The sequence below is a fragment of the Falco naumanni genome, chromosome 4 (genome assembly GCF_017639655.2).
Source record: "Falco naumanni isolate bFalNau1 chromosome 4, bFalNau1.pat, whole genome shotgun sequence".
Taxonomy (NCBI): domain Eukaryota; kingdom Metazoa; phylum Chordata; class Aves; order Falconiformes; family Falconidae; genus Falco; species Falco naumanni.
Window position 1 is genome coordinate 19,816,806 of NC_054057.1, and position 22,773 is coordinate 19,839,578.

Sequence of the window (22,773 nt, forward strand, 5' to 3'; positions counted from 1 at the left end):
GCCCCAGACTGTATCTCAGATTTCTGACACCCTTTTTTAACTCTCACAATTCATCTGCAAAGATGTGGGATTATATCTACACATAGCTGGGCTGGGCAGGTATAAAAGGTACCCAGTTCTAAAAGTTACAACTCTATTCATTTGCTTATTTTATTACCTATAAATTTCACAGGCCAACTATATCCTTCAAAAAGCAGCACCTCAGATTTGACAAAAATAGTGTCATTCGGAAAAAATAAAATAAAATGAAAACAAAGTACTCAGGCATTTGATTCTAAATTTACAGATTTATAGGAGGCAAAATCTGTGGCCAGCAACAATCACCTGCCCTTTAGCCACCTCTAAAAAGAAGGCAGAAAAAGCAAACATACTTCTACTATATTTGTTTTCTCTGAAAGAATAAAAAAGAATGTAAAGAATGTGAAGAAAGAACTTACTTTCAGTGCAAATAGGACAGCATCCTTTTCTGTTCAGGATTTTACCCTAATTGGGAGAAAGACAGGCTGATTTAATGAAAAAGGTTTTGAAGCAATGACTGTGTCATGTTGTAAGGCTGGATAAGCTTTTGAAAATAGTTCAGGTTGTGTTTGAACTCAATGCCCTGGTTACAGCTTCAAATATCAGGTGCTAAAAACAGACAGAACTATTCAAAGAGCTTCCTGGCAGTCGTATAAGAAATGAAATACTAAAAGGGTTCTCTGTTACCACTTCTCTCTTTAGAGAGAGTGTGAGACTGTTTTGGACTCATGTATTCACGGATATCGAAAGCAGACTAGTCATTGAGTTAACAAGATCACTACCTTCTTGTGCACCTCCCGAAATACATACATTTCCTATGTACACCCTTTTAGTGGCCACACAGAGGCAATCTGCTCCACACACACTCCCCACAATTCGCCCCAAATCATTCACTTTTCCTACAAAAAGAAAGAAGGAAAGGAGGCATGGGTAGAGATCTAGTTTGACCAGATTTCTTTCATAGTTAGATCTTGTGGTACCTCTCACCAAATCATATTACCAAGCACAGACCAGTCTCCCCAGTGAAGTAAATGGGCATGCATCCAAGGATGTGCAACATCTAAAAGCCAACAATTTGGTCTTCTCATAGTAATATGGTCAAAAGGTTTGAGTCTTTATCTATCATTTGGCCCACATCAACTTTATTAATGGTTGTGTCTTGTACAAGGCTGGCCAGAAGCAGGAGGCATACCTCTGTGTATGTACATTCATGCTCCTTTTTAGTCATCATCAAATTAAAAGGCGCTCTATCTGATTTTACTTAAATTCCCTAAAGCTAACCATCAAGCTAGAGGATAAGCCTGCAAAATTTCAGACTGAACAATGTGTTTTTCCAAACACAACTGGCACAGGTTATAACAGAACTTGTGGTGCTGTTGGAGCTCACCTGCATTCCCATACAGGGTGGGAAGAGGCATATGGAGCTGTGCTCCTCTCCAGCACTGACTGTTTGCTCTAACAGTGGTTGAACACAGAGGAAGTCCCCTTTGTGGGACCACTGCTTCGGTTCCCCACCGAGCAGGTGAGCAAGGAGCAGCCAGCAAGAGTGAGCAAATGGAGCTGTGCTATTCTGCCCGCACCACGGTGCAGAAAAGCTCATGAAAACAGACAAGAAATAGGTGGCAGGTCTATGCAGAGAGTGGGGAAGTGAGCACAGGCAGCAAGCCTATTGCTGTGTGCTTTGCTTTCTGCCTACAGCACTGCCAAGCTCTGACAATGTGCATGGGGAGAAATGAGCTGCAAGTATCTGCTGGCAGACTGGAGCAGAGCGCACTCTGTCCTGCTCGTGCCCGATGTACCCAGACAGCATGAATGAGAGCTTGGTGATGAGTGTCCTTGGGCTCATCACCCACAAGGCACCGAAGTTCACTGTAAGCTTGTCTTTGAATGTACAACTGCATGTGGACAGACCCGAGGCACATCTGGACATGAGAAAAGGGCTGGATCGGTTTCTGTGGCAGTGTGGGCAGTGCTTAGGTATTTGTGTGACCACCAGGCCCCAGAGCAAATAGAACACCTGAGGAGCAGGCTGCAACAGGGAGACGCACCAAGCACCTGCTAGGACAAAATCCTTTAAAGGAGGAACCATTAAAACTGCACAGAAATAGGGAGCTTGGCAACACATATTTGTATGAACAGAAGACGTGCAGCTGAATGCCACACACTACACTGCACAGCCTTACCTCTCCGTTTCAGTAAGAGTTGAAATCATCAGCCGAGCTGGAAGTGGCAAGAATTCAAGTGAAATTGGAATCTCCAAAGCAGCCTGCTGAGGCTGGTTACTTGAGCCACCATGTTGGCCTGAGATCCTGTTTTTGTCTTGTAGAATAAGGAAACCCATTATTGCTAACATGTGCTGCAAGAGTTCGTTAGCATTCAGGGTTCCCTTAGGAGTGGGCTAAGTGATGTGATCCCATTTTTCCCTATGAATATTTATAAGCAGACCACATTTGAGTCTATTTATTTTGGGGGATTTTTCTTCTTTTTTATGAGGTTTTCAATTTTATGTCTGAGGTTTTTATTTTCTATTTTTTTAAGGCAAGACTAATTGTGGGGGGGAAGGGGTTGTTTGGTTGTGCAATAGCAACAGCTGTTGTTTTTTTGTTCCTCATTTGGCACTAGAGTAAAAACAGCAACTTTTTGTTTGTAATAATAACAGATGTGTATAACATTAAATGCAGTCTGTGCTAGAGATGGGAGAACGTGTTCTGAATAAATTTTCAACTCACTTGAAGTTCACGGGTTCAAAATTTACCCACAAAATCGAACTCTGCAAATGTCTTCACATGCCGTGAATTTAATTCTATTAAATGTTGCACAGCCCTGGAACTCAGAGAAGGCTGTATGCTGTAAAATTCACCAGGGTCTCCTCTTATCAGTACAAAAAGAGACATGTCTGTGACCACTGACCACTACCACAGGCTTGCATTGTTAGTGGGGAATGCAAAGGCATAAGGAGAGGAGGTGAGGTGGAAAATTATAAGGAAGGGTAATTGGAAAGGAGATGGTACAAGGCAAGAAAGAGGCTGGAGCAGGGCTAGCTAGGGCAAGTGAATAGCAAATTAGGTAAGAAAAGGTCTAAAGGGTCTCTGAAACTCAGTCTTGCCATGTGTTGAGATTACTCCCTTTCTATAAAGTATTTAAGCATGTGTTTAAGTTTAAGCACACATGGAGGGCCTACTACCTTCAGCAGGACTGGACACATGCTTAATAGCTTTGCTGGATGGGGGCCAGTGTGTACCACACCTTGCAGGCTGAAACTTCAGGTAACTGAGAGAGGGGATATATACGTGGAGTCAGTGGTCAGAAAGTAAGAAACAGAAACCACAAGCCACAAGGCTCACTAGAAGCCCAAGGAGGACCGATTTTACTATAAATTTGACAGAAGCGAGATGTATTGCCTCCACTGCAGATGAAAAGAAGCTAAGAAAGACACTTCCTGTAGTTACTGATTCAGGGTTAACTGCTCCAAAAAGAAAAGAACAAAAGAAACAGAAAAATGTTCCTAGCCCTATGAAGAAAATGAAAGAAATGGCAGAAACAGTCTTAGAAAATACGTCAGCCTGCTGCCAGCACATTGAATAATACAAATGGATGCATGGTATTGGAAATTTCTGCAGAATTACTGCTTTGAAACCCAACCTATCAAGAAATAATTGACCAAAATCTATATTGATCAATTAAATAATATTCCATTAAAAAAAAAAAAAAAGCAAAAAAACCCACACACAACACCATGCAAAGAGTATTAAGACTGCATGGTAAAGCATTTAAGTCAAGGAATAATATTGTAAGTTCCTTGTGAATCTTCAATCCTCTCACACTCAGTTGTGTGTATCGTAACACAGCTTTAGTAAGATAACTTTATCTGCCTCGACACCCTGAGGGACACTGAAAAGCATTTTATTCCACAGCAGTCTTCAGCAGTCAGTAGAGATCGCTTACTGCCAGAAATACTGTGAAGAGAGAAAAGAAATGGAGTTCACATCCCTACAGTCTGCAGAGACAGCAGCATAACTCTATGCATGATATCCAGACTTTCAGTATCAGAATCACTAATATATCTTTATCTTGAATAATGTGGTTTGCTTAATTAATGTTTATAGTTTTGTGACAGGATACTTCATCAAAGAGAGCAGAGCACAGATGAAAAGTAGAAGATTTAAATCCATTAGCATACACATTTTGCTTTAAAATTACTTGATACCCACGTGGAATAGGAAAATAAATCTCAAAGAATAAATTCTCTCGCCTGTTTGTCCTTCCAATTTAGCTTTAGAAAGAGCAGAATATAATGTGTACCTGTGGAGGAGGGTGGGTTTGCATGCAGCTGGCTGTCAACTCCGTTTTATGGAGGGGAGCAGGGTGACTGGTTAGATACTGGAGGTAATGGTGATGCAGGGTAACAAAACTGGTCTTTTCACCCCTGAGGAACTGGACCTTGTCTGAGGACACAACCCAGACATCCAGGGCTATTTAGGACTTCACATTAACCTTGGAGCAGATTGCATAGCAGCACTGACTGCATTCGTCTTTCGGTTATGCTGCCACAGGACTGTGGATGGTGAATTTTTGCCCACTACTATTTTAATTTCAGAAACCACTTCAACTGATCATTTTAATGCTCAAATTTATATATATGTGTACTGCTGAAGTGGTGCATTTCACTTAAGATCTATAAGTCATATTAGTTATTTAGTCTCGGAAGCATCTTAAAGTTCTGAAATGCATCAGCACAGGGAAAATATAAATGAGATGCAAGATGTGCCAGGTTCTCAGCTAACAAATAATTTGGAGACGTCTTAGGAGTCTAAGCTTCCACCTCCTGCTTATACTGTGAATGGCCTGAATGGAGCAAACCTGACTGCCACAAGCCGCATCAGGTTCCCAGAGCAGCTCTATTAGTTCACACTTGGTTAGATGTATGCAACATCTCATGTGAGGCCCATTAACAGGAGAACTGCCCTCTGCAGTGAGTGCCACGGTGACAGGAGAAGGATGTCCCCTCTTCTGAGGATGCAAGCATCGCTCTAGCAGCCCACCGTCACAGCATAACAGGGAACACCAGGGTACAGACGCTCTATTCTACCACTGCTTCTGGCTGTCAGAAGTTTACACGTATAAAATTTTACAAACTAGAGTTTGTCATTTAAAACCTAGGTGTCTGTGACTCATGTTTTCCCCACTGGCTTCCAGGATGGCGAAGGAAACACTGAGGTGTAATGCTATCGACTTGGCTTTCTCTTACGCAGTTCTGTTCAAAGATCTGCCCCTACATGGTGTGCTATTTAGAGCTCCCTCTGCTGAAAGCTTAAGCAATTAAAACAAAATAATTTGTCAGTTACAGAAATTCATGAAACCAAGGCTGACTTTAGCTTGAGGTTTCAAGTAATGCTGATTTTTGAAGCAATTAGGTAAAGTTACAATTACACCACTCCTTGGGTTCTCTTCAGATTTTCAAATACAAAATACTCAGGCTGCAACCTTAGAGAAAGTGTCATCGCTTGATTGAAATCAATTTGCATTGCTTTGTCTAATTTACATTTTCAACCAAGTATTAAGGTTCATATGCACTGAGAAAGCAAGTACAACAACTTCCTGTGGCTTGCCTCGACAATATACATGCTCTCAAAATATTAACATAGACATCTCACCACTCTATAAGGCTATTAAATATGTGAAAGAGATGTTCCAGTGCAGATACTCAGCACAAAGAAAGTGAAAGGGAGGAGGAGAAAAGAAGCACAGAGCCTTCAGAGCAAGGTCAGTGGTGGGAAGCCTGTATTCAAGGTAGCAGTAGCACACTTGGGGAACATCAGCTTAAATTAATATGCCAGAGGATCCCTGCTTTCCACTCTGCATTTCCCACTGCCATGCACACACTTCCAAGAAACACTGAAAAAGATAATGGTGGAGAAAAAAAGAGAAGAAAGCTCTGTTCTTTTAAAAAACTCACTTGAGGACAGCTGCTGACTGGAATGCACTGTTTCTTGCGACACTCTGTCTTGCCTTTCACACAAGCACAGATGGTGCAGTTCACAGAGGACCACATCTCTCCATCCTGCAAGAGGGAACATGATATAGTATCAGCTGGGGTGGCAACAGGAAGCTATTTCAGCAATGTATCATTGCACAAGAAAGGATGACTTTCCCTATTGGCACTGTGTCATTGTTTAGTCTAAATTATTTTGAGGTGTCTGTCCATGGCCAGCCAGATTAAAGACAAAGATCAAATTCAGCCAGGTTTTCTTCCCTTTGGTCCTCTAGGTCAGAAATTAATTTTTCCAAGGCTAACCAAATCATATTTGCATATTTGCAGTGTCCTGATTATTTGCGTTGTTTTCTCTCCAGTATGTGTCTGAGATGTGATCACACCTACCACGAATTTTCATTTAAGCTCATATAATTAGAAAAACCTGCTTCCTTGGGTTGAGTGACGTCTTTAAGTTGTTGCACGTGAAAGTATTTGATTAAGATGTCAGCATATAGTGAATTTATTCCCAGATGCAGCATCATTTTGACTTAGGACAGGAATGGCTGAAAAATGAATTCTAATTTAGATTACTTACAGCATTTTCATAGATACTTGATATGCTAAACATCTGAAAATGTTTAGAAGACAGTGCGGAACTTCTCCAATGCAAAGCAGGTAAGACAGTCTACATATTGCTCTTAAAGTATTAGGTGCAGAGCAAAATATGCCTCATAGTCTTGTCCCCACTTACTTGGGAAGGATTGCTTGTGGAACTGCCCTGGATCGTTTTTACATAGTGTTGCGTTTGCCAAGTGTGGTTCCTAAAACATTCTGTCTCACCCACTTACAGTCTTGTGCTAGCCCGCTTAGAGCCAAAACGTGCATGTTTTCTGTTTAGAGGGCTGCTATGAAAGAAGGGTGAGGATAGACCTGACAGGAACAGGCAGTCCAACCAGACAGCTGTGAACAATTACGTGCCCACCTCAACATGACGTTCTGACCAGCGAGAAAAACAGACTAAATCTGAAATACCAAGGAGCCTAACTTATTCAGCACAGCGTGCTTGGTCGAAGGCTGTGTCTCTCCCCTGCCTTTTGTTTCCAGGCCATGTTACAATTGCCTGGTGTTCCTGATGGAGCACATGTTCTTGTGGGCCTCTAATGACTGCTACGGTAACAGAATATATCCCAGCTGACTGCATGCAGCTACCTTGATTTTTTCGTCTCACAGCTGTTTTTGCGCAGGAGTACAAAAACACATTCGCTGTGCCCGTCCTACCTGTGTTAGACCATTAACTTCGACTGAGTGATGCTGGATTTGCCTTTTTGCACACAAGGCCAGAAATGGGTGTACTGTCTCGTTACTTTTTCTCACTCCATATAATACTTAGTAATATAATAAAATCTTCACAAGAAGCAGAATATTTTAGTTGGGTGCCTAAGAAGCAGGCATTTGTTCCTGAAGCACAATAGCACCAGTGTGAAAGTGCCAATCAGATGGAGTATAGTCTCAGCATACAGTAGGTTCACATGTAATTTCCAGAATAAACACTTTGGCTATGTACACAAAAGATGGAATAAATGGAAAGCAATTCTGGCTGAGCAAACCAAGTATTTGCAAAGGATTTAACATTTGATCTGATTCAAGGGTCTCTTAATTCACAGATGGCCCAGGAGGTGACAGAATCTTTTTCTGACCCAGTGTGAAAAAAGCCGCACCACTTGGAAAAACAAACAGGGTCTCAGCAATAGCAGAAGTGTTCTGCAGGGAATCCCTTGTGATTTGAAAACATTGGGTGAGAGTGCAGGAGATAACAGTTATTACATATAAGATGTCAGGGGTGCTGTCCTTAGCAGAGACATGAAATGTAGTAAATCAAGATGTGTAACTTGCAGCCAAGATGAACTCCACAAAGCTCCTCTTGGCTCAGCTGTGGAAGAGACTCTGGATCAGCAGATAAAGCCTATGTACTACTCAGAATATCTTCCCCATGAATTTCAGTGTTTGTTTGGGAAAGCAGAGCATTACTACCTCTTACTAAAAATGCATTACTTGTCATGAAACAGCAGCTTGAATCTCTGCAAGCAGAGAAGAGGAAAACATGTCACATGAAGGAGCAACTTATCTTTAACTGCTGTGTATCAACAGAATTTACACTAACTCACAAAAAAAACAAACCCAGCAGATGGCAAATTTTGAAAAACTTCGGCTCTGAGTTGTTCCATCATCAACCAGGTTGGTGAGGATTCTGCTAAAAAAGCCACAATACTAATTTACAGTAAATTCGTGTTGTTTCAGCTGTTACAATGGCATCTATTCTTGAGCCACCTGACACTTTACCTGGAAGATCTTATTGCCAAACTTGCACACTTTCACTTCCTCAGGAAAGATATAGGAGACACACTCCTTGCAGCAGTGGTCTTTTTTTTTATTGCATTCACCGGGCAGTAAGCACCTCTTCTTACACAGCACTGTTGAATCCTAGGCAAAAGGACAAGAGGAAATCATCAAATCATCACCAAGATGTCTGTGTTCCTGTGTGTCCCTACCATAACATTTCTGCTTGCTCAGTTACTGCATCCGCCCAAGCTATGGCCCAGCTGCTGTGAACAGGTCAGCTCAGAGAAAAAAAAAATATTTACCAGATTTATGGAATCTTCCATGGTTTGTGAGGCTAAAGCCCAGCTCTTACTTCTGTTGGCCTGCAAAATCTGACTGATTTGGTGACGCTAATTTTTCTGCCTAGATGCAAAAGTGCAAGTGGTCACAGTGAAAGAAATCACTGCCTTTCAGCAGAGATGTGGTAATTCACCATTTAGAAAATCTTGCACTGTAATGCAAACTTAAGGAGGATCATGCAATCTGAGTAACTTCATTTTGCATCACACAGTCAGGCACCATGTCTCAGCTGCGGCAGTCAGTAACTTTTTAAACTTTCCTAGTGCAAATGCTCTTCAGATCAGATTCTCAAGGACCACACAAGATGCCAAAGAAGAACAGTATCGGGGCTTACAGTTCCACAGCCTACAAATTACTGCTAAGCCAGAGAACCAGCAGCACACAATACCAAAGCAATTATGGACTTACCTTACATGTACACATTGTGCAATTGTCATAAATAAACGAGGATCCGTTATCGTACACATTGCTGTGAAAGAGGCAGCTTCCAAACGGGAGGTCAAACACTTTCCTCTGTCCTGAATATAAATAAACAGTAATAGAAACAGAATGTGGTTGAAAAGATGCCATATCGTCAACAAAAATAGTAGGGCTTATTGTCACCAGACCAAATTAATGTGCAATGTGTAATTTGCTATGTATTTCCATTTTGGTGTGAAAAAAATAGGTACTTTTAACAGCTGACTGTTCTTCTAGCACACATTCATCTGTACAAATTCTACCGTGGGAGGGAAAATAAATATGATTTATGGCATGCTTATATTGCAAAAATCCTTCTTCTCCTTCTCACCATAAAGTGCACAGTGCAGCTAAAGGCATAAAAGCTAAGCACTGCAAACTCTTAGGGTAGGTACACTTAGACTAGTTTAAACAGCCTTTAACTTAATGCAATAACTTATCAAATAAAGCAGCCTTAACTGGTTTTAGCGTATCTACCTCAGGGGTTCACAGCAGCCAAACTAAAGCAACTCAGTGACACTGATGCAAAAAAGCCACAGGTGTTGTCTGGTCTCTTTAAGATAGCTTGGTGTACTGTTTTCACACAAGGCTGCAAGAAATACATGCATTTGCATCGTTTATGAGCAGATTGAGGGCAACACAAGATATTTAGTTTCCATAACCCATAAAATATTTGGGTTTCATGGGAGTGAGGCAAGGTTTAGAGCACTACACAGGGAAGGCAGCACCAATATCAAATCCTTCCTGAAGCCCTGCAATCCTGCAAGCACTTTCAAATCCAAGCTGCAACACACTTTGCAGTTCTGCAAGCTTTTGTTATTCCTCAGCTTCTTTCCCAGCAGGTTATTTTACACAAGTGACCGTTATGACACATGAACATGAGCTCTTCATAAAAACACCGTATTTATCTTCCTGGTTTTGAATACCCTCCCCTGTTTACTTTTGGTGGCAGCCAGCTAATAAGTTATTTTATGAGTGGCTGCCAGTCTCCCAGCTTATAATTTCTGAGGTCTGATGTTAAATAGGCATCAATTCCAAGGTAGGGAACGGCCACTGTAAGTACATGCAGTAGGTCAGTAAGTACTAGGTCAATACTTTAGCTCTCAAACCACCAGGTCTTGACACATTGTAATTCCTTCCTTTTTTGATAATTCTTGATAAATGTAGAACAGCTTAAAAGATAATGGTTCCATTTTACTTTGAGATACAAGCAAAAAAAAAGGATATGCACACAACAAAATCCATTGGATTAGCATTGAGTTTTTACAAATTAATGTTAAATTAACTATTAAACAGAAGTTAAGAAATAATTGCTATTGTTCAGTTAAAGACAATTTGAACATCTCTCTCTTGCAAATTAACTACCTTGGACTAATCTGTGCTTGCACAACCAGCCTTCCTTTTATGTGCATCTTTCTGAAAAGGTTTAATTTGTCTTGCAGGACTGACATATGAAATCAGTTGAGGATGCTCAGTAGCCCTAAAAGGAACTGGTCTACATACATGCATCACTTATGGGCAAAGCCTAGCTGTAGTCCTGCCTGTAATAACACTTCTATTGCTATATGTGGGGCCAGGACTTCAATTGCATAACTTACATCAACAAGTGAACAAAAGCCCAGTTCTGTCTTACAGCCTCTTGCCATGCCTTGCAAACCACCCAGCACAATTCCAGGTGGCCAACCCGGTTCAAATAGCTGGTAAAAAAAACACTGAGAAAGGAGCTACCACTTTAAAAGACGTGGTGGTAAAGATATTGGCTTAATGGTCAGCTTTTCTGGCTCACAAACACTAGCTAAACTAATAACTCAAGTCCCAGTAGAGTCCACATCATTCTTCTGAGCTATATATGCTGAGCATCAGGAATTCAATTGCAGGGAGGTCCTCCATATGATACTTTAAAAACCATGCCTCAGCATCCCTGAAAGTGTTTCTCTTTCCCAATTGCCATGCAGTGTTCTACACCTCCCTTGGCTCTACCTCCACTCCAAAACTTTCAACACTTCCCTGTGAACAGACATTATCTATTCACAGATACATGACATACTTCAGAGCAAAGACCACATAAAATAGAAATCATTATTATATAGTAAATGCATTTACAGACATTTCTAAGAGGGAAAAAAGAATCTGTAGAAAAATCCCCATGAAGCAGTGAAAAATTAAAGCTGGGTTTTGAATGCCCAGATCAAGGAGGTGAAGGCCCGGTTGGGAAAGCACAGAGTAGAGAGGACAAGCGTAGTTTACAGAAGGAAAGGAAAAATGCCTTCAGCCAAAATAGAAGCTTGATGTTTGGATTGTTCTCCTCTCCATTTAATTCCTCTCCTGTATTACTCTCTGGTGACGTGGTTAAATGTTCCAGGCAGATATTTATCTATAGCATGCCTCAATTACAAAATAACTAACTAAATAAATAAATTCAGGTTTGTTTCAAACAGTTAAAGATGTTAAAGTATTATGAGAAGCTGGAACTCTCTATGGCTTGCTGTTTCCAAAGCTAGACCTCTCTGTTCCCCTAACCTGGCTCTGGAAATAGGATTTGGGTATTAGTAAAGATATAGTTAAAAGGACAAAGTGTTTCTCTTGAAAAACTGGGAGCTATCAGCTCTGAAAATTTTCCAGAGTGAGTTACGACTTCATAGACCAAATTAAAACTAAGGTACTTGGTAGGATGAGAGGGATACATGCTGAGGAATGTTAACCTGTGGGATCTGTGGACTTGGGAAGAGCGAAATAAGGTCATAAGTCACTGCCTTCCTTGGCATGGCTTGGAAGAACTTGCCCTTCTTAGAGGTCAGTGACTTAATCCTTTAAAATGTGTCGGAAAGACGTAATTGAAAATATTCCTGGCTGAAACTGTGATTCCACCTTAAGAAGGCAACCATGAAGCAGACTCCTGGGTCCCTGGCCTCTCTGTAAACAGCATCTAAGAATGCAGTTTCAGTCCAGAAGTTTCCTCTGACCTGCATTTCCTCAAAAACAAGAATGCAAATGCACACTTGAATAAAAATATGAGCTGGTGAGGCCTTTTTCTTGTGGCAAACTCCAGCAAAATATTTCCTCCCACCTCAACATTCTTTGTAAAATATGCAGTGAAGGTGGGAAACATCTCTATATTTGTCTCTCTAAGCCAGCCAGCAAGTCTCTGTTCAAATGCTTCTCTGCAGGTGCTTGCTTAGTACCACCCATCACAACCCTGCACACTGACACCGAGTACCTGTTAAAACCTGTAGATTATAAACTCCACTGAGCAATACTGTCTCTTCCACCTCCCAGAATTTACCAGTATTGTAAAATACTGGTATAAGAGATGCTACGCAGAAACATATCATATTAATTACAAAATTCCCAGGAAAAAAAAACTACTCACCTAAGCATTTGGGGCAACACTGTCCAGCAGGAATGTGACTTAGGTGCTGGGGACATGAAAGAATGGGGCAGACTTCTTGGATGCACTGTGTCCTTCCACCCTGAAGGAAAATAGGCTCAGTTAGAAAAAAAACCAAAGCAAAATGTCAAGTAGACATGCACACACCCACACAGACGGGTAACAAGTCTTGAAAACCTTAGCCAAAGCAGTATTTGCCAACAGAAATTTCTGCTTGCATCAGGCATAAAAGGAATGCGTACAACTGTCCTTCAACACTTTCTATATTGCTTGCAGAGACCTTGGATTATTCATATTTTTTAATTCCTTCAAGCAATGAATGTAATAGCTGAAGAAACAATATTTCTTGGTGGATATGAGAAAACCAGGGAGAATAAAATCATTATCCATGAACCCTTCCGGATGTTCAAACAAGTTATTGAGCAATTTTTTACATTATTCTTCACCTCCTGTGCCATGCCCTTCTAGGCTTGTCTGGGACAGGGATTAAGTGCTGAAGCAAGATGAGAGCAGGTGTTCTTCCACTATGCTCGTGACCTCAGAAACCAAATAAGCCAAAATCACTTAAGAAAGCACATTCTTGTTAGCCTTAGAGTCCAACTATGTAAACCCGGAAGGTCTGCTTTCTTCAGAAGACTGAAAACCAAGAGGGCATATGAAATTTTGAGAATGAATGTGGGGGGAAAACAGAAAAAATAAGCAACCTGGACAGGATATATCCTAGTGTATCAATAAATATCAGAAAGAGAGAGGCAAAAAGCACAGCAAAGAGGAAAGCACAATATATGTACGTCTAAGATTAAATCAGGCAAGTGATCTTTGTTCTCATTCTGCTCTGTTGCCTGATTACTTCACTGTGCTTATAGAATACTGTGTTAAGCTCTGGACCCTCTGCCAACATGTGATGCATATGCTTATGAGAGGTCCAGGTTGTTAAACTTTAAAAATCAGTCCGCCTTTGTCTCAACAAGGGAAGTCAGCCCTTTTCATCCAACTGCCTGCCTTGTTTATCACTCAGAGCTGCAGGCTCATCCCAACAATAAGCTTTGTGTTCCTGGATGCCGTGATGGAAGACTTATGAACAGTCTCCTCCCACCTACACGCTGGATGCCTCTCAGGGCTCCCCGGGGAAAGATGGAAAAAGCCGTTCATTTTGAAGAGCTCTGTGCCTAAAATGATGGTATGCCATTCCACTCCTAATGGCCTCAGTGAATCATGTAAAAGCTTTTACATACAGGCAGACCCGCATAACACTATTATACAGAAAACAACATACTGACTGTACCCCCATTCTACAATGAGTTTTCAGGCACTGAAGTGTACCTGTCCCGTGGGGCTACCAAAGCATCCTGAATGCACATGGCTAAGGACTGCTCGTAATTCTTTCACTGCAGCATGCAGGAACACAGAGTTTATTGTAGGCTGAAATGACTGCTCTAAATTAAGGGTCAGACCAGCAACTTGACAAAACTAAATGAATTCTTCGCTGATGTTCCTTATGATGCTCAGGGAATAGCTCTGTGAGAGGAGACACAGGTGCAGAATGAAAGAGAAAATACCAAAGAGGGCTCTCTGAAGCAGTGCCGTCATTCAGCCCAGGGAAAAAGGCTAAGAGAAGACAAAGTTCAAACTTCGGTGACAATTCAACAAATGGGAAAGTAGGGCATGGAGACCTCAGACAACCTGGTGACAGGATCAGGGTTACAACCGTGGAAGATAAACCACCGGTCCTTTCTTGCAACCTTGCTTCTGTATTTAAGACTCACATATCCTATGCCTCTGTGGAACTGCTCTGGAGTCTGGGTTCTCTGACAGATTAAATCAAAGCTCAGGATTAGCACGTTATTGAGACATTGCCTTTGCAGCCTGTTGTACAGATATTTTTTAAAATACAGAATGGATAATGTAAAATATTTCTTCATTTCAGCCTTTTGTTTATAGCTTCTTTTTTACCTCTTCTATTGGCCTCTCCTCTGCACAAAACAAAGTAGTACAGTTGCATCTCTCTCTTTAGCCTACTGCTACTCCTGCTTCCAGCTGTAGCACTGCTTTTTAACACCAAACTATTAGCTAACTTGCTGCTGTCCCAGATAGGTGCTTCCAGGCTTGAATATCATGCTAGGGTGCAAGTTCAAAGACAGTCTGAAACAAATCAACCTGTAGCATTTAAATAAGAGTAATTCTACTTGCCCTACAGAGCTTAGACAGAGAGCTTATTGGGCACTATAAGGAAATATCAAAACCTACACAATATTCCTGTTTTCTTAAAAGCCTCAGTCATTGCAATTCAAACCACACAACGCATTCAGAATACCAGCTTTCAAAGCACTATTAACTAGTGCTGCCAGTGCTTTAAATTGCATGGAATAGAGCCGTGTAGAAAAAACAGTGCAACAAAAGTTCAACAAAAAAATCAAGGGAAAAAATAACTCTGGAGAGTAAAAAGATTGGCTCTGGATGGCCTAAGCCAGGGTGGGAACTGCACAGTAAACACCTTGCCTCCTCCACCTCCCAATTACATCTACAGCTTTTAGCTCACATTTCCCTGTTAAGCATAACATCTCCCAGGCAGCCAGAATATTCCAGGTCCAAAGCAGCACCTTCCAGTAAAATCAAACCTGAACTGGAAGCCAGCACAGACCAATAAAGTACAAATGACATCTGCTTCCTGTGAGAAATGCTATTCAAGAGCTAAGCAAATAAATCCTTGAGCAATAGCTAATGTGAAGCCTTAATCAGGGGATGCTGCTGCAGTCCACAGTCCTCTGGAGGTAACAGATTTGTAAGAAAGCTACAGCCTACAATGAAAAGATTCACTTTTCACCTCAGAGACAAACAAAACCACTGAAACTCCTGCCACCACTTTGTAGCTGCAAAACAGAGCAAGAGGCTCCCCAGCATCGGCTCAGAGGGTGTTATGGGCTGAGGTGTTATCTCAGCAGCTTCCTCAAGAGATGGAAAAGAGAAGATGAAATAGCACTTTCTAACTCTCCCATGAAAGGTCCATCTTTGAGAAAGACAGATAATGAGTCTTTCCTAAAATTAAAGCATCGAGCTGGTCTAGCTACCCACCCATCCACTTCTGCTAAGCTCCTACCTTGACTATGATACTTCACTGTTCAATAAGGACACAAGAAACTTGGCAGAGTTGAGAGACGCGCCCATCCAGGCTGTGGCTGACTTCACTGGAGACACTGGATGAGGGACAGAGTGCAGTTTCTGGGCAGGCTACCCACATGCCTGGTGCACAGCACGTATGCAGCCTGTGTGCTAGGGCAGACGGAGGGAAAAATGTCTGCAGAAAAAACTGTCTGTCCAAAAACTCTCCAAAGGCTGGCAGCCTGCTGCAACTCATCTTCAAGAGCCTTGAGCTTCATCTACCATTAGGGTGAGAACAGTGACCATCAACAACAGAGCTGCCCTTGCCACAAGCAGATTTTGAAAGCACTTAGGAAATCTCAGAACAGAGGTTTCCATACTCCCAATTTGTTTGCTACTGACAATGAGCATATCTAAACTTAATAATATTTTATATGTATGTTATTTAATGCTAAAGGTTAACTTCAGTATTATCAAGAACCATGTTTCTTGTGGGCATCTCATTTTCCATTTTACTTTCAGGATTTATCTCTGTGCTTTAGTGAAACTATAAATCATCTGAAAAAGATTCCTCCCTAGTTTTGCCTTATGTTCACCTTGTGCTTGAAAGACTCTGCTAATCCTCCAACAGAAGTAAAATTTCCATTGATTTTGCAGAATATTTTGTCTAAGTTCTGGCATTAGGATTCAGCCCGCAGTGGATTGTAGGCATTTACTTTTAACTTTCATTCTAGAAGAAGTGTGAAAGGTTTTATTTGTCACCAGTGAGGCTATCCTTACAGGGGAAAAAACAAAACAAAACCAAACCATAAAGAAATATCAAAATTTCATTTCTCTCAACTGCAGGATACATATTCCAGATATTTAGAGCAAGGTCAGACACATACTGTCACCTCAGCAGGGGTTGCTGTAAGAACTAAGACAGATGTTCAAGGATGTCTCCAGCTATGAATAAAGGTTTTACACCACCAGCATGACAAATACCTTTGGAAGTTCAACAGGGTCACTACTGAGCAAGTCTGCCCCATGCCACTGGCAAAATAAGCCAAATAAACACAAAACTCTATGACTGTTTGTCTTCAACTGCTCTAGTGCAAGTGGAGGTGACTACAGACACTATGGACATATTAAGAGACATTATAATTTTTGTGACAGCTATGGCATAAAGGCAATGAATAGAAATCTGCTGATAAAGAGAGAGACATATCATTTGAGATTCATGTAATGATGAATATTATCAGTCTGGAAAAAAAAAAGATTAAAGCATACTAGGACTCCTATTTCACTCCACCACATTCGCTGATGTGTATAAGGCTTCCTGCGTAAACTGGATAGTGTATGGGCTTGCATACAGTTGTTGGTCAACAGGAATTCTGTCTAATATATTAACTACTGTGTGATAGTAAAGACTTCCACAAACTCTCAGACATGTGCTAAATACACAAAAGAGGTCAGAAACATGTGCTATGCAAACATCTTCAAAATGCTCCTGGAATCACACACTTGTAAACCCATACCTTGAGTTTACAATCAATTGTACAATCCCTCATGTATCATGGAAGTAGACTTCAGGGACAAAAATGAGAGGACACTGTATTTAGAGTGTGGGTTTAATCTGGAAATAAAATAGTTGTTCCCTCCCAAATCAAATGAAATACACTCTGATTCATGTAAGAATGCAGATACAGTGCGTGGCAGACAGCCTCTGGAAGTAACCTCACCCCTACACAGTATTTGAGGGTCCCCGAAACAGTGGTGTTATATACAGTGAGAGTTCCCTGAAAGGGTCATGGGAGGAAGAAGGTTTTTAGGAAATGCACAAAGTAGTAAAACAGTTCTCAGCATAAAAGCAAAGAGCACATCAATCAGTTCAGCAAACAGACAGACGGACAAGCCAGAGCTTCCCACATCCCTGCACCGTGATCTGTTGTCTAGACTAGGATTTTAAAAATGCCTCTTTAGAAAGTATTGGATAAAATTCAGAATAGGGAAGTCTTGAGCTTCATTTCAAAACTGCAGGTATTTATACTGTCTCGTGTGTGTTAGATTTTTAAACGCCGATCTAGATCTCAAATCCTATTTGCTGAGATATCACTGATATAGGAAGGCTTTAGAAAGCGGTCCTAGTGACAGTCTAAAGTGGTGTCCTAAGAACCACATGGGCAGCAAATACTCTAAAGAGCTCACCTTCATTTTAATACCAGATCATGCAGATCGGTGTGGATACAAATTACTGTCTTAAATGTCATAAAAATTACCCAAAATGTATATAGATTACATATGATAAGATGAAAGACTCTTATGAATAAATTTCTAGAGCAAAACTCTGGGCAAAGCAAAGGCACAATTCTTAAACTATCCTTTCCCATTAATTTCTCTCAAGTCTGCTACAAAAGCATTCCTTGATACAGCCAAGAGGAGGCTTAAAAACTCCACCAGTTTCTAGCAGGTAAAAGTTTGACTCTACACCTCTTCCTCCATGTGCATCCTTATGATACAAGTAGTTAGGTGTACTCTTTATGTCATAAACAAGCTGTATTAATAAGAAAGCTTGATTAATGTAACTTATTGTTAATGTATTAATTAATGTAAATTAATGTCCCCAAGCTCCTAGCAAATTGCAAGCATGGTTACAAAGTGTCACAGTTAGAACATCTTGACCTAAAACCAGGAACCTCATTCTTTTGGAAGTTAATCCGTATGTGGTTGTATCCAGCTGCAGAGGAATTAACTAAATTATCCATTAGTTAGTAATTTATGGTAGGATGAAGCTTCTAAACACTGTCATGCTTTCCATCAACCAAATACCATGTGTACAAAGTGACTCGTCTTAAGTGCCAAGCCAATCCAGTCTTGCCATCTATTCCACTTCTCAAGAGCCACATTTCCTGGAATTGCTTAGATGAAGGAAAGAATTTTTTTCTTTTCCAGAAGGAAGTGGTGTGCTGCATTTGCTGAAATATCACAGCATCCTCCTAGAGAGTGAAGTACACTGTGCTGGGGTATAGCTCTCCACTTTGAAACTGGACTGCTGGGGAGCTGCTGGTCCTGGTTCTTTCAAGTTTTGAAACACAATTTGCACCAACTCTCCTGTAAGAGGAGGTGGAGAACCAGTGTATTTTTTGGCCTTGGGTGACAGGGAACATTCTGGAAAATGAAATGTTAGGTTGCACAGTAGCTTGCTTTAAGTATGCACAGGCAGAGACACTGCTCCTAAAATTTCACAGTTGCTGGAACTGCAGCAGGGCTCCTTGGGGAAGGTCAGGTGGTGCTCTGCTCTCAGCCAGGGGACTCAGTGCAACCAGCACTTGGTCATATTTCTCCTGTCTAATAGCGCTTTGCAGAAGGATTGCTGGGATTATATTGCATCTGGCTTCACAATCCGGCTGAAATCAAATCGCTTGCTGACCCACCAGCCTAGCTACAGAGTCAAGCAGCTGAACAGCCAGCAACCCTCTGGGCTCCAGGGCTTATGCAGTGAGCTCTTGGCTCTGTTGAAAGTGATGTTGTAAATAGCCCCTCTTCACCTGGAAGCCATGAAAGGTTTAATCACGGTGTGTACTTTTCCCCTTTCAGGCTGATTTCCTAAGGAAAGAAGGCTTATGCAGGCACAAACTGGGCACACCTGTGGCTTGTGAATCCCTCATCAGCCTCAGCCACAGATGATCGAGGGACTCCTCTGAAAAAGGTATATAGACATAAAATAGCAAAAATCGAAATAGCATTGAGATCTCAAGGACATGAAGTTCCTGCAAGTTTTGTCAAAACCAGATTGCTGCAGACAGCAGGGCCCAGTTTCTTTCCCAGAAAGGACACTGGAAAGCATCCCAGTGTCAGGCAGAAGCTGGTCCAGGCAACATCTCCCACACCTCCTGCTTTTTGCTTGGTGCTTGTGTCATCTGCACTGCAGGAAAACTCAGATTATTGCAGTTAGGGCAGATAAAGGAGCAAGGGCCACACATCCATAGAAACAGAACTTCATTACTTCTGCTGCTCCTGGAACAATATCTCTATTCCTAGGTTAGCAGGGGCAATGGGACATAAAACAGATCTGTGTCCATACCCATTGCACCATTCCCATGAGATGAGGCATTTTTCTTCCTCGCTTTCCTGTTTTCTTTTCCCCAGTACCTATGCAGATTCAAGATACCTGTGTTCCAGACTGGCCTGCAACTACCCTGAGTGCTGGATGCTTTCAGCTGGAGCCTACATACTTATTCTGCTTTGGAAACTTTTATCTTATTAATCCTTCTCCTGGACTCCTCAAGAACTCAGGCTTTTCCAGGGATAGACCTGTTTCTCTCAATAAATCTCTCCTGCAAGCAGACATAATGTGTCCCACAAATTATTTTGTCTTTCGTTAGGTACTCCTTAACATCTGTAAAGTTACATGCAGAAAGGCAAAGCTTTCAACTCTAATATAAGTGCCTACTCCTTCTTCTGCTAGCTGATAGTGAGTTAAAAAAATCGACAGTATCTTTCCATAGCTCAGAGATGCCTGGATTCATGCTACACCTCAAACACCTCTGTGGGCTGCTTAATTCTCCCAGGCACTGTTCCCAGCAGCAGAGCATCACTTCTCAGAATATTTTTCCCAGCAAAAAAGCATCTAGAAAGTTATCTTCATTTTCTCAATTTTACCAGCGATGCCTAATGCTCATAGTTCTTGCTTTCAGCATGCAGATTATTGGCCAGCATCTCAAATCCAGCTTTTCCTCTAGTCTGAATCCTTTCACGTCACCTCCATTACTTGCTGCCATTTCACACACTTACTAATCAAACTCTCTTCTTTGCTGCAGCTCACATTAAACTGATTACTGCCAATGCACCTTATATAGTCCATGCTGGGTAGCAGTATCCAAAGGGTTCAGACTCCTGAAGTTAAAACCAGCTTTTTATTAACAGAGAGCTACTTAACAGAAATGCTGCACTCACGGTACAACTGCATGTACCCTCCACACGTCTTGGTGTTTTCTATAAACCAGACATCCTTCTACAGGCTATACTTCCCCTGCCAGTTGCTGCACAGGGCACACTCAAACATGCCAAGTCATCTCTACGAACACTGCTATGGAAAACAGGGGTAGGGATGTAGGGCTGTACAGCCCTCACTATAGCACAATGCCATTCTATAATGCTGGAGGTTAGAAGACACACACCTGGTGGAAGAGGTGGATTTAAAAGCAGGATGTAGGCAAGGACTGCGTCAAAGGTCATACAAATCAGTTGGAGTCTTTCCATTGATTTTCAGTCCACTTTGGATGACAGCATTTTGAACAAAAGTCCCAGAAGTTGCCCAGGGCAATGGTGAAAAATGGTGAAACGGAGCCAAGATAACCGTGTAAGCAGGAAGGGGCCAGGAGGGCAGCCCCACACTGCAGGAAGGGGCAGAGCTCTCCTCCACCTTGGGAATAAAGAGCAGCAGCTTCTGGGGGACAGCAGAAGGGAAGCAAAGACATTGGCCAGGAAATGATTCTGGCATGCCACTGCAGGAGAGAGTTCAGCTATTTGTGACTAATTTAGCTGTTACACCAGAGGTCTCCAGTGACTATGGATGTTTTGCTGTGACCCACATGATCATTTATTTCTTTTCTCAAAAGAACTGTTTCTATGAAAAATGGCAATAAGACATGTTATGCTGGAAACTGTCTGTGGCCAGAAAACCTATTAAAAACCACTAACAGGCTTCTTCAGCCTATTCATGTCCCATCCCAGATAATAACACATTTAGGGTTAAATCCAAGGGACTTTCCTAACTTCAGTTATTAGAAGCAGAGCAGTAGCTCTGTAAAGCAGGTCCTGGCTTCTTGCAGCCATGACTTTTCCCCTGAATCAGTTGGAGGCTGCTTTGTTTTCACTGGCATCAAGAACACATGAAGCACAGTCCAGTGGGTGTACAGTTGTTTATACACCACCAGTGCATTTGCATAATGTTTCAAAGTCCTAACCCAATGCCTGCAAAATGATAGTCACTGCCACAGTATATTTATATATATAAATAGCACTTGCTTTTCATAAGACAAACTTGCTCAAAGGTTTTCCTTTTTTTTTTTTTTTTTTTTCCTGCTCTTTTTGTGCAGCATAAGCTTTGTGATACTATTTTACAAGCTCTTCTTGCTATGTCCTACAGTAAATGGTACTTCTATAAACCCCACACTTCGGCAGTATCGGTGAACTACCTTCACCCCCACTTCCAATTCCCACATTACAGTGCAGTACTGGCCTCCCTTCTAAGAACAGCTTTTCCTTCAGAACAGTTCGTTCAGAGAGATACACAGTTATTAAATCCCGCCAGTGTCCCCAGAATGTTTCTTGCACACACAGAATACTAGTACCATTGTGGTCCTGAGAAAGGTGACAATTCTGACTCTCACTTCATCATCATTCTTTAAAATACTTGGTCACGACAAGAAACTGTACAGATGTATCCGCACAGCTTTGCCTTAGAGCATTAGTTTTAAATAATTCGCCTTGAGTTATCTACAGGACTAAATTGCAAGACTCCAGTGAATTAAATTTCCAAATGCCCAAATCCTGACATCTGGCATTTAGATACAAAATAAAGGCTTAATTTTCAACGGTATGGCTCTTTCTTGTAGACAATATGAATGTCATTTCATTGCATGGCTTGAAGCTTCATTTTTTTGGAAGTGCAAATGTATAAACAAGGACATGAATAAAGCCAACCAGGGTCGTTCTTGGAAGAGGAAAAAACCACACAATTTTGAAGAAGGTGCCTACACACCTGAATTTGGAAAAACTGTTATTAGGTCAAAACCTACCAGAATAGACCACACCAAGTCACTGTTCTATTCACAAGCAAAAAGAACAAATCTCCTTCAGTGATTCAGAGCAATGAGGTATTGGAGAGATTGAGACTTATTCCTTTGCTGGCTGTTTCTATGGTTTATGGATGCCCTTGCCTGAAGGTCTGATAATAAAACATGCAGATATCTGTAGAAATTTATAGTAAAATAAATCATACTGTTGTAGTAGTAGTAAGGACACTACTAGCTTTTTACAAGACCTTTATGCATGCGCATACCCTCCTTAAATGTTATGCTTCAAGTATACTGCTGAGGTAACCTCAGGAAATATAGGATTACATACACACTGCTTCCTTAATGCATCCATCAAAGGTTTTCATTAACAGGAG

At 41.3% G+C, this 22,773-nt stretch overlaps 1 protein-coding gene across 2 annotated transcripts in view; it reads right to left on the reverse strand.

Moving 5' to 3' along the window:
• BMPER (BMP binding endothelial regulator) overlaps positions 1 to 22,773 on the reverse strand; it is a 145,339-nt gene that overhangs the window by 58,577 nt on the left and 63,989 nt on the right. The window contains exons 7-11 of one of the 2 annotated variants that reach the window (XM_040593548.1): positions 12,501 to 12,600; positions 9,080 to 9,189; positions 8,333 to 8,473; positions 5,975 to 6,079; positions 438 to 483 (exon numbers count right to left, since the gene is read on the reverse strand). In XM_040593548.1, coding sequence (XP_040449482.1) covers positions 438 to 483; positions 5,975 to 6,079; positions 8,333 to 8,473; positions 9,080 to 9,189; positions 12,501 to 12,600 — 502 coding nt within the window. The remainder of the gene's footprint in view (positions 1 to 437; positions 484 to 5,974; positions 6,080 to 8,332; positions 8,474 to 9,079; positions 9,190 to 12,500; positions 12,601 to 22,773) is intronic. The other variant, XM_040593549.1, reaches the window with a different exon arrangement.